Source organism: Peromyscus eremicus, chromosome 3, assembly GCF_949786415.1.
Source record: "Peromyscus eremicus chromosome 3, PerEre_H2_v1, whole genome shotgun sequence".
NCBI lineage: Eukaryota > Metazoa > Chordata > Mammalia > Rodentia > Cricetidae > Peromyscus > Peromyscus eremicus.
The window spans coordinates 72,157,273-72,169,617 of record NC_081418.1 but is presented as its reverse complement, the minus strand read 5'-3'; the positions used below and the strand labels follow the sequence as shown (position 1 = coordinate 72,169,617).

Here is a 12,345-nt window from a genome sequence, read left to right as displayed (position 1 = left end):
CTTCTATGGGTATTTGAACACATATTGTTAGGAAATAAGATAAGGTTTAGGTTATATAATCCAACCTGAATTACAAAGTTCTGTAGATTCCATGTTGGTTAGGAAAGATTTAGTCAATACTTCATATAGTTTTCTGGATCAAACTTAATTTCTACCCTAAAATTTAAGGGTGCAACAATTGATAAATAGGGTCTATATTTATTAATTTCTACCCAGTATTTAATACTTTTTACATATTCATTTCCTGCTAATGGAATAATGTGTGTAGATCACAAGTGCTGAACTATTTAAAATATATATGAAGAAGAGAATAAAATCATTCTACCCTACCTAGATGTCAGTAACTCTTGCTCAGAACCAATCTAGTTTTGCTCAGCTGTATATACAGATGGTAAACTTACCCCCACAAATCAATTTTATAATACAATGCCACTTACATTCTACTCTTTTTTTTCCTACCTTGGACTTTTTGTTCCCCTGATGCTGAATATTCTGATGTAATGTTGTCTAGGATACAATCATTGAGATATTCCTCTATTACTGAGTGTAAGGGTTCCAGGTCATTATTGCATGTAATAAAATTATAAATATATATACAATTCTTCTGACAACAGAGATCAAAACTTTAAAATTTTTTGATGTTAAATTCATCTCTGGCATTTTTTTCAAAGCCAAATTTTCTCTCTCAGATGCAGATTCCCATTAGGATGTCCGCATTCTTATTGTTGAGTCACAATAATTTTTGAATATTAAGGATATTTTAGTTGTCAAAGTATCCTTCTTTAAGTTTCTTTATTGGACAATGAGTCTCAATAAATGTGATAATATATCACATATGATATATAGTGGAAATCTTTGCACTTGTTGAGAAATCCATTTTTGCTTGCTTATCAGCACTCAGCTTTTGTTGAGTAGTGTGAAGTTCTCAGCCTGGTGATTAGAACAGTGTTGTTTCCCATTCAGCTTAACTTTGCACATTTTTTTTTTACATTTATTTTTGTACATGAGTGTTTTGCCTGTATATGTATGTGCACCATGTGTGTGCCTGGTACCCTCAAAGATCAGAAGAAAGTATCAGGTTCCCTCAAGCTGGAGTTAGGGATGGTTGTAGAACAAGATATGATCCTCTGTGAGAGCAGCAAGTACTTTTAACCACTGAACTAACTCTCTAGCCCATTATATTATTTCTAAATAATTGCCTCAATTTTCATCTTTAACATTTATTTCTATTCTAATAATAAGCTTTGCAATTTCATTGACACATTTTCCTCAGTTTTGATTTTTGATATTGATTTACATTTTCTATCAGCGAGTATACATAGGGCACTGCTATAAGGACACCTTCTGAACTCTTGGGTGCCCTCAGTGCTCTCTGTGGCCTCAGTGCCTTCCTTGTTTCTGTATGGAGCATAACTGAGAGATTATATATGTGCTTATGTCAGCCAGTTAGATTCCTGTCTCTTGCCTTGTGTTCATATTCCCATCCTCTCTTCCCATCTCTCTTTCTTTCCTGTTTAAATCAGCAGTTCAGAGTAGATCAAGGGATAAGTAGCCCAGTTGTATTTCCATTAAGGAATCTATAGGGCCATTGCTTACAGAGGAAATTGAGTAAAGATTCAAGTGCATTTTTGAGACTGTATAGGCATCTAGTGTGAGCAGCCCCTGATCTTGTGTGAGAAGTGTAATTTACCAAGGACTCTGCCACACCCTAACTCTTCAGCTGCTTTCCATTGGTTACTTTCATGATGAGCCACATCAACCCAAGATGGGTTGAAAGAGAAGCAAAAGAAAACAGACCACAAGTCTGTTTTACAGCCTACAAGTCAAGAAGCCTTGAGATGCCAAGGAGTCTAGATCTAAGACCTGATTAATGACTTCTTTGTATCCATGCCATTACTGAAACATGTGGGTCCATGCAGATTGACAGTGTCTCACTGACTTGTTCTCACTGTAGGTTGATGGTCTCTATAGCAATAATTTCACCCTAAGAATATAAGGGAACATGATTGCAGTGGGAGAGCGTAGATGTGATTTTAGTCTTATATGTGTTCGCTGTTGTCTCTCTGTCTTAGTAGCATCTCCATGTGTACTCTGTGGCCGATGACACTCTCACAAGCCAGAGGCAGAAGGTAAATAGACAAGCCAAAGGGCATTGTTGGGCCATGGCTAGAACTTACTAGAAGGTTATTGCAGAGAAGGAATTCATACTGTGGGCCAGGCTCGTATCTGATTTGATCATGTTGTAATAAGAGCTATCGTTTGTTAACTTAAAATAACTTTTCCACATTAGCTGCACTTGAGCAAACACGGATTTGCCTCTGAAATGTTCCCTCCCCTTCTTCTCAGTTGTTTTTCTACATTCCCCATGAAAAATTGGTCTGACTCAGTTGTCAAATGAGTTTTTCTTTCTAAGATACTATTGTATGCTCTTCCATAGTAAAGTATGATTTAATAGCTTCAGATTTCATTTAAATGATTTTCAACTTGGAGATATTTTGAGTGTTGGAAGTTTGCCATGTACTCATTAATGATTCTGTGAAGGTGGCCATAGCTAATCTTCTCTGATAGTGCATTCTAAATATGAATTACTCTGCCTCCCCTTGCTTCTGTTTCCCTCTATATAATAAAAAGACATCTTTTAAAAAATAACAAAATAAAATATACTGTGATATAACAAAAGCTATCACATTGAAATTGGACAAGACAAACAAAGAAGGAGAAGGTGCAAACATCTACATGTTCTCATGTTTAGGAATCCCATACAAACACTAAACAGGAAGTCATAATATATATGTAGAGAACCTGGGGCAGAGCTGTGCATGCCCTGTGCATGCTGCCCCAGTCCCTGTGAGTTCATATGTGCATCGATCCTGTTGGTTTAGAGGGCCTTGTTTCTTTGGAGTCCTCCATCCCCTCTGGCTCCTACACTCTTTCTTGTCTCCTCTTCTGTTAGTTTCCCTGAGTCCTGAGGGGAGGGATTTGATAGAGATATCCCTTTTAGGGCTGAGTGTTCTAAGGTCTTTCACTCTCAGCATATCATCTGGCTGTGGGGCTCTGTATTTGTTTCAAAATACTGCAGGAGGAAGCTTCTCTGATGATGGCTGAGAAAGACACTGATCTATGAGAACAGGAAAAAAACAGTCATCTTTTTACTTGTCTATATTATAAGTTAAGGAAGCTAATGTTTGTCAAATATTACTTTCAGAATAAGACCAGAGAGTCTGTATATTTTGGTGTTGTATCAATCTAAAGTTCTAGGTTACACTGATAGTTCATATAAATCATATGCATGGGCAGCATCTCACAGTTTTATCAAAACCTTCAGGAGCACATGATGTGTGCAATGCACTATGCCAAACAGTGATGAGTGTGACATTTGTCCTGCCCTCAAAACACCTATGGATATCAGGAAGCCTGAATGTCCTAGGACTGCCCTCTTCCTCCATGCTTGGCAACCTACTGGGAATGTCCACCCACCATCTCATAAGGGCATTCTTTCATTTTTTAGTTTACATTTTTATGGAAGTCAGAAGTTGTATTGTGCTAGTTTGGGATATGATTGTTATTTTTAAAGAAATATTTTATACCCTTTCATTGTAAATTATAAATATATTTTGTTGAGGAGAAGCATGTCATAACACACTAAGTGGTGAATGCTTAGACTTTACATCATAGCTTCTCAGTACTTGCTGTGGGCCAAGATTACCCAAGAAGCATTTGAAATATCCTATCCTTATCCATCTCCTTTTAGAATCTGATTAAATTTGCTGGAGATGAGGCCGGGTCATTGATTTGGATGAGAGAATGAATGAATTATCAGATGGATGGATTGCTGGATCAATGAAATGATGAATAAAAATGTCATGCTGTATTAAAGAAGACTTGGGATAAACAAGTACAAGGGCCTGGAAAGTTAAAAAAAAAATAAGTAGGCATCCTGAGCATCTGCAAAATGATTGTCACAAAGTGTTGTCAACCCACCAATCTAGGCCAAAATGGAACTTGGAGTGTTTTTGCAGCTAATACAAAAAGAAATATCGGATGCACAGGCTCTCTGGTGTCCATTAGATTAAAGCAATCACATTGTGTGAAAACAGCTCAAAGACCAAAACTAACCCAAGGGGAAGAAGACCCCTGGTAATGAGAAAAAAGAGTTTTTCACTCATCTAGAGAGAAATTCTGTAATGCTTTTCATAGAGGAGGCTGAAAATGTCAGCAATGTCTTTAGAGTGAACTCCATGGGGCAAATCCCTAGAACTTACAGAGGATTTGGCTGTGTAAGTGGCCTTTCATACATGTTGTTCTCTTCAGCCCAGACCTGATATTTGCCCTCCAGCCTCCATGATCTGATCTGTGCCTGTCCTTGGCCATTTGAGCATTTTATCTATGACTAACTCCTTGCCAAATCTCCTTTGGGCCAGGTCAACAACCAGGCACAAAACAAGGATGTTTCTCTCATGGCCTCCATGTTGTCTAATTTCTCTGATGAATGCTACAGTTTCTACAGATGGTTTTCTAGTCAGCTTCTCATCACTCAGGATTTGGTCAAATTCTGTCTTCTCAGGAAAGCCTTCTCCATCCCTCTGTTTAAAGCCACCTCTTGCCCTGTGCTATGTCCCATCCTGTCCTGTCTCTTTATATTCAATTCTTGCAATATGCTTTCAATATCCAAAATTATCTCCATTTGTTCACTTAATTATAATCTTCTTCATGATTCTGTCATGCTTGTTGTCATATCCCCAGGATCTGAAATTGTTCTTGACAATATAGCTGCTCAATTAGTACCAGCTGAATGAATGAGCCAATCTTTCCATAAATATTTGATGCATGCACTTGTACTATATTGTCATTAAGCACAGAGTCAATCAACTGCATTAGAAAGAATATGGATACTCAGTAAAAAGGAGGACCCAGGGCAGGTTTCTGGCCAAACTGAAGGCTACCCCTCATCCTGAGGACAGTTGAGTATCTTGGGATTTGTGGTTTGCTTTTAGTTTTAAGAAGTTTAACCCACCTCTTCCTACTTTTTAATTCACAAACTCTGGCTTGAGTTTATAGTCTTCTAATGATGGTCATTTTCTCTGACTTATTGTTCCATAGTCAGTTGTTAATGTTTAGGCTTTAGATTCTAAGCAAACCTCATTAAATGCCATATTATTTTTTTTGACTGTGGTTGGGGGAAAGTGTCTCTCAGCCTCAATTTTCATACCCATAAAATAAGATCATAAAATAGTTTAATGATGATCAGAAACAACGTTTGAAGGCTGTTGAGCATAGTGCCTGGCATGAGGACATATTCACTAGAGGTTATGGGCAGTAAGAACAGCAATGTGTATGCCATCGCTGTTACATTGCCATTATGTTCTCTGGACCCTGCCTCTAACTCAATACTTTCAGATGTGATCTGTCTTATTGATATCCTAAATACACATGTCACTCTGACTTAAATGAATCAAGAATATATCCAACACTCTCAATAGACCTCTTAGGTCATTTTAGTGTACTAGTTCTCATGAGCATCATTGTTGCTGATTACTTTTCCAAAAAAGGCCGTTTTCCTAATGATAGACCTCTCTTTCTCTTTCCTCATCGCTGTGGATACAGAAGAGAAAGCCAAGAAGGAAGCTGAAGAGAAGGATCGCCTGGCTGCTGAGGAAAAGCAAAAGGAATTGGAAGCCCAAAGCCAAACTGAAAAAGGCACATCCAGCAAAGCTGAGAAAAAGACATCAGGAGAAACAAAAGGTCAAGTCAATGGAGCTCGTACAAACAAGGGGAAGAACACCAAAGGCGACAAGGCAGGAGAAAAACAGCAGAATGGTGAGAAGGGGCTGCCTTTGAAGGACTCTCTTTGTGGTGATAATGATGTGACAAACAGAAATTGGTGACACTCTCCTTTTGCTGGCAGCTGGCAGGGTTCCATGTTCCTCCAGAGATCCAGTCAGGATCCCATCCTATGGCCACCAGCTTAGCTCTGCCTTTCTCTCTGAAAGGTACACACCTCTCTGGCCCTTTCCTGATGCCCTGGAGGTACTCACAAGTGATGCACAGTCCTATGAACAAGTCCAGCACTGCCTGGATTGCTAACTTCTAAAATGAGTAGAGGAAAGTCAACTTCCCAAATAAATATTCCATCCCTTTAACCAGGCCAGGCTCTGGTCTGCAGGGGACCAAAGTGTGTGTCTGTACATTGACATGGACCTAAGCACACACACTGGGTGACTAGTCAGCCTGGTTTGGCTGTAGATGAAGACCTCCTGAGATACAGGTTTCCAGTTCTAAAATCAAAATGGTCCAGGCAAACTGAGGGCAATGAGCCACCAACATTTTCTGACAATTGATGGGTTCTTATATTTAATGCAATAAACATTTATTTAACAACTCTCTGTCAAACTCTATATTAGGTCTGGGGGATTTAGGAATGGAAAGGGTATGGGAAGCCTGTGATGTTGTGTGGCTATAGACACCCTCACATATGATTCTAAAGGAATGTGTACATGATGCCAAGATGAGAGAGGGTAGAGTAGCAGGTAAAATTCCTAAGAGTCCTGCACAAAGGAAGAGATTGCTGTTAGTAGCTGAGTTAGTGAAATGAGAAAAGTATCTGAGATGTCTTCAGAAGTGGGTCAGGTAGGGGAGAGGCTTTTCAGCTGAGAGATTAAGGTATGTGTCAAGGCATGGATGGAATCAGCTCCCATGGGCAGGTGACAGATGGGCAGGAAGTTCTGTTCCTGCAGCTTGCAGACGGCAGACTCTGACTGAATAACAGGGCACCTTTGCACACAGATCTGCAGTCAAGTCACAATCCTGTTGCTTCTCTCTTCTTGGAGAACTTAGTTAGAATATATAACAGTTCTGCCTTTGTATAAAATACATATAAAACCTGTTCAGATCCTCAGTCTCTTGTGAGAGTTCAGTAATAATCATGGTAGCCAAGCCGGTGAGAGACTCTGCCTCAAAACACAAGGTTGATGGTGCTTGAGAAACACTCAAGGCTGAGCTCTGGTCTCCACAGGTGTATGCACACACATGTGCATCCATGTACATACATGCACATACATGTCCACACAGGTACACATACAAATTCTAACATTGTAGACGTAGTTCCATGTTACAGATGGGAAAATCAGAAATTAAAGGACTTAAGTAGTCACCAAGCAGAAATGCTCGGCTTTGGGAAATCCCCATTCTCTGTTCTATAGCCAGCTCTTGCTTACTATCTGCCAAGCCCAGCACTGCTAGGAAGAGGTGGAGATCAGAGGAATGTCAAGCCCTGTCTGCTGTGTAGAAGACAGGGATGGTACATGCTTTCTGTAATGGGCCAGATGCTAAATCCCTTTGACCCCGCAGCCCCTGTACTTTCTGTCACAGCTATTCAACATAGTCCTCAGCTAAGGATGGCTCATGAGCGCGTAAGTTAGGTTGTAGTCCAGTAGGACTTTATCTTTGGACATTGGAATTTGAATATACTAATATTCATGTCACATGCTCATTTTCAATCAACTTTTGTAGATATAAAAGTCATTTTTAGTGTGTGGATCATACAAAACCTGGCAGTGGATTCATGAGACCTAGATTTCCAGCCCTTGGTGTAGTTGTTGAGAGGAACCAATGAATCCAAACACCTATCACACACACACACACACACACACACACACACACACACACACTGTCAGCAGGTTGTCAGCTCTACAAAGAATTGGAGAGCAGGGGGAATATCAATTAATGTTTATTATTTGAGAACCTGAAAGACACAAATCAGGAGCCTGAATCTTGAATCAGGGGATCTTGGTGTCATGACCATGTTGTAAAGTGGGTGGCAGTCTACCATTTTCCTTCAAATTTAAGTATGGAATGAGGAGTGGGGGGAAAAATCAATTTAGAGCAATAATAAGAATGGCTGGGGTAGTTGGGGACTTGGCTGCAGCAGCCTAATTAAGATGATTTAGAACTGCCCAGAAGGTGCCTTCATCTCATTTATTGAGAATCAGTTCACATCTGCCACGATTTTATGTACAGCCCATGGGAAGTCATCTAATGGATTCTGCTCTGAGAGTGTTAGCAAACAGACATGTGCCACTTTCTCAGAACACTTCTATGTGGACCACAAAAGTATTTTCTAGGTTAGGGCTAAAGGATATTGGCTAGAGATCCCCTTTGATAGTCAAAGGGGCCTCTAAGCCTTGGTTTCCACCAAGGCAACTTCTCTGTGAGCCTCCTCAGCCCAGCTAAGAAGGCAGGCTGTGTGCTGCTTGTCTGCCACCTCCATACACTTCTGCTACACAGAGAGCTCTGGCTCAGAGCAACCTGACAGAGAAATGAGGAGCATGAAAGTTCATGTGGGGAGGACGGACTGTCGAAAACTGCCAGCGATTAGTTTAACCACGGGACCTCTGGTGCTCAGTCCATCTCTAACATTCTTCAACAGGGAAAGCTGGATTGTTCCATAGGAATTACAAAGGAACTCTTTTTGGTTCACTGGTGGTTCAGAGGATACTAATCATGTCCCCCACCTAAGCCAATTCTGAACAGACCCTAAACACCCTTCTTAATCCTGCCAGCCAATCTGTCCATCCCATTTCAGAATTAAGAATTAAAGCAAACCTTATGAGTTAGTTGATTTCTAAGGTAACTTCAGATTTGTCAAACTAAATGTATATTCTCTATAAAATATATCACAGCCAAAAATAGCCTAAAATTATCCCACTATTACCATTTCTTCCTAGATCTATAAGCAAAAGACCTTTAAAATGAAAACAGTACTAGAGAGTCTGAAATCTGAAATCTGAATGTCACAGGAAGATACAGTAGTGGAGAGCTGAGCCTCTGGAATCAGACCCATCCATGTGGCCTGTTACTGCTTCACTGGGACTGATGAAATGTGCCTGGGGCCAATTCCCTGCAAATCAGCTAGAGCACAATTACTTTGTAGGAGCACCATTGGTCACTTGTTCAAAAACATTTTCAGACAGGTAGCTTCGAGCAGATCTACAGTAGCTGCCAGGTGTAGTTTGCCACCAGAGGAAGATGGAGATGTCATGCTAGGGTAGAAGGTAAGGTCAGAGTCATCATTGTCGTGTCTGAAACATGTGCTGGTGGCAGGCACCTGGCCAACGTTTGTTTTTCTGGCTACAGTGCTACCAAGGGATGTCTCCACATGGAAAACATCCTCCAGCGCTTGGTGAGTTGATAGCTCCCTGACTTGCTGAAGGAGTCTGTGATGCATCCCTCCACTCTCCACTGTGGTTCCTTCACACTGGGGTTGTTGCAAGACTTCACTGCAGAGATTGTGTGCAAAGCACTTGGCACACTGCAGCGCACACTGAAAAAGGATAAAATTCTTCACTTGTATATATCCTGCTACCTCAGCTCACAGCAAAACTTATTGCTAGGATCCTCTTGATTCTGTGACTATGTTGTATTTGAGTAATAAGGTATTCCTGGCTGTGTGCAGGTGAAAAAGAAAGGTGCATTAGTAAAACCAGTAAGAAAAATATCAAACACTTGGAAATCAGGCTGGTATAAAGCACTCCTCCTTCCTGTTGAATGTTACTCCAGTCATGAAGCAGAGTGCCACCAATGACATCCTCAACAAGGGGTAACTCCTTGTTGTATAGCAGGCCACGTAGGAAATATTCAAAGGCTGTCTGTTCTGCCACACCCATTCAACTATGTTCTTACAAAGTGAAACTACCACAGATAATATGTAGATATGGGTAAGTCATGTGCCAAGTGCCAGTAACATGTCATTGGCTCTAACAGGTGACTGACTGGATTGGTCCATAACCTGCTGACCCACAGTTTTGGGGAGTACAAGTGTGTTTAAATTTGCTTTTTGGTACTTGATTCATATAATGGTAAAGTTATTTGCTAGATAAGAGATTCTGACTTGTACTGAAGATTGCCTGGAGGTCATACACATTATTCTGTGGTTATTAACACTTTGTCTATTACCTAAAAGCCATGTTTTACACACTTCTAAGATGCTCATAAATACCCACTTCCTTGGATGCTCTTAGGATCGCTTTGTTTTGTCTCTTTCCCTTATCAATGAGTTATATACATTCTTTACAGGTGTTTGCTCACATTTGTGAGAGTAGTATTTTTAACTTTGGAAAATGATATTTTGACAAGCTCATTAATTAGAATAACACTCTTAGCTGTCTTAGGATAGGGACCACTGCCTTGGAGAAGTACACCACAACTACATTTAGCACTTAAATGGCTCAGGTGCATATGTCCACTGGCCTATATGTAAAGTAGGCATTATTTTCCCCATTCTGCAGATAAGAAACTAAAACATAACTATTAGTTAACATAGTTAACTAGCTATTAATTAGTATAACTTACTTGTGTTTCAGGTTTTTCCTTACTTCACAGCCTAACAACAAAACTGAATTGCCTTTCTTAGAAAAATAGCTTTCACTGAAGTACAATCCTGTTTGAGTGGACATTTTAGTTTTAATTTCTGACTGTAATCTGATTTTCAGAACCTATCATGTGGTTACAAATGACACTGATACCAGGGTGTGTGCTCCCTCACACCTCTGTGCTGCACTGTGTCCCATCCTGACAGGGTTGAAGTCTTTCTACCTCCTCAGCTGCACACACTTATTTTGTCACGCTTATTGTTTTCAGGTGACTTGAAAGATGGTAAAAATAAGGCAGACAAGAAGGATCACTCCAGCACCGGAAATGATTCAAAGAAAACAGATGGTAAGGGTGTCATTCTCATCATGGTTTTCATAGAGTGCGCAACTACTGCGAACTTGTTAGCATTGTGCTAGGAGGGAAGCAGTGCTGTTAATTGGTCCTCACATTCCACCCTGAATGAGACCTCATTGCATTTAAAGAGCAGAGCGCTATCCTCTCTCTGCAGTAAGTTACAAACTCCTGCTGTGTCTTTTCTCTCCAGCATACTTTCTCATCACAAATGCTTCCTGTATGCCCCCTTTTCCTGCCTGACATTCTTTATTGCAAACTTCATATAAAACTTGATTCTAGATTTGCTGACTGCAGTTCAGTAGACTAACACACATTGCTAATATATGAGCTTGGAACCATTGATTGCACGACATAAATAGGATATGTTCAATGTTTTCAGTTTTCACATTTTTTTTATCTTGAATGAGTTATTACTTTTGGTAAAAATAAACATGAGAATCTAGTCAGTGTTGGGTTGGGAATCAATACACTTTCTTAGACTCCAGTTTTCACTAGCATGAACAAGTACTGAAGACAGTGACAATGCAGGATCAAATGGCATGAACCTACAGTTTCACGAATGGGTCTGCAGTGCAGTGTACATCATGAATGAACTTGTAGTATAGAGCAGCTTCATGAATGAATGGGCCTACAGTGTCATGAATGGGCCTTAAGTGTTAGAAATGGGCCTATTGTCCAAGACATTTAATCAATGAGCTTGTGGTGTCATGAATAGACCTGTTGTGTGATGTATTTTATGGGTACACCTTTAACTTTATATCAACAACTTTCCACTCATCTAAAAGCTGGAAGTTGCAATTACATTACCCTCTTAGCTTGGAATTCCTAGATGGTACCATCTACCCTTACCTGTTATACAAATTTCATTGTTTCATTTGTAACCCAGTCTTTTTCCTGATCACCCCTTCATGCATGGGCATGATATTCAGATAAAGTAAGCTCCTAGGAAGTGGTTTTTGTGAAGGGTGTCATATTTGCTTTGCATTTTATGACTCGTATGGCATTCTGTTTAATGATAAGCTCTTTGTTGAATAGTTTGGATAGAATGTCTTAGAAGAACAAATGCTGGATAAACAAATTGAGGAATAAAAAGAAATTTAAGAGCAACAATTTAAATACATATTAAAAGGCATTAAGAATGGATTTGACAAAACATATTGTATACTTAGATGAAATTCTCAAACAACAAGTAAAAATATATTTTGAAAAAGAAATAAGAAGTTCAAGGTCATCCTTGGATTCAGGATGGTCCTGGGCCACATGAGACAAAGTTTCAAAAAATAAATGGAGGCTGGAGTAATGGTAGAGCAGTTAAGACCACTTGTTGCTCTTGAAGAGGACCAGGGTTTGATTTCCAGCACCCACATGTTGGCTCACAACCATATACAATTCCAGTTCCAGGAGCAAGACACCTTCTTCTGCCATATCCAGGTACTGCATGGATGTGGCACATGCATATATTTGTAGGCAAAACAGCCATACACATAAAATAATAAAAGTAAAAGAATTAGGGGAAGGTGTCAGCCCCCCTTACTGTAGCCATAATGACACCTGTCTTTGCTTTCATATGTAAAATTTGTTTTTAAACTGCTTTTTAAAAATGTAATCAGAAAACTCACTCCA

The 12,345-nt window shown here is 39.8% G+C and overlaps 1 protein-coding gene across 3 annotated transcripts in view; it reads left to right on the top strand.

Annotated features, from left to right (window-relative positions):
• Positions 1 to 12,345, top strand: part of Pde1c (phosphodiesterase 1C) — a 375,343-nt gene that overhangs the window by 306,503 nt on the left and 56,495 nt on the right. For all 3 annotated transcript variants that reach the window (XM_059257885.1, XM_059257883.1, XM_059257884.1), the window contains exons 16-17: positions 5,605 to 5,817; positions 10,636 to 10,713. In XM_059257885.1, the coding sequence (XP_059113868.1) occupies positions 5,605 to 5,817; positions 10,636 to 10,713 (291 nt within the window). The remainder of the gene's footprint in view (positions 1 to 5,604; positions 5,818 to 10,635; positions 10,714 to 12,345) is intronic.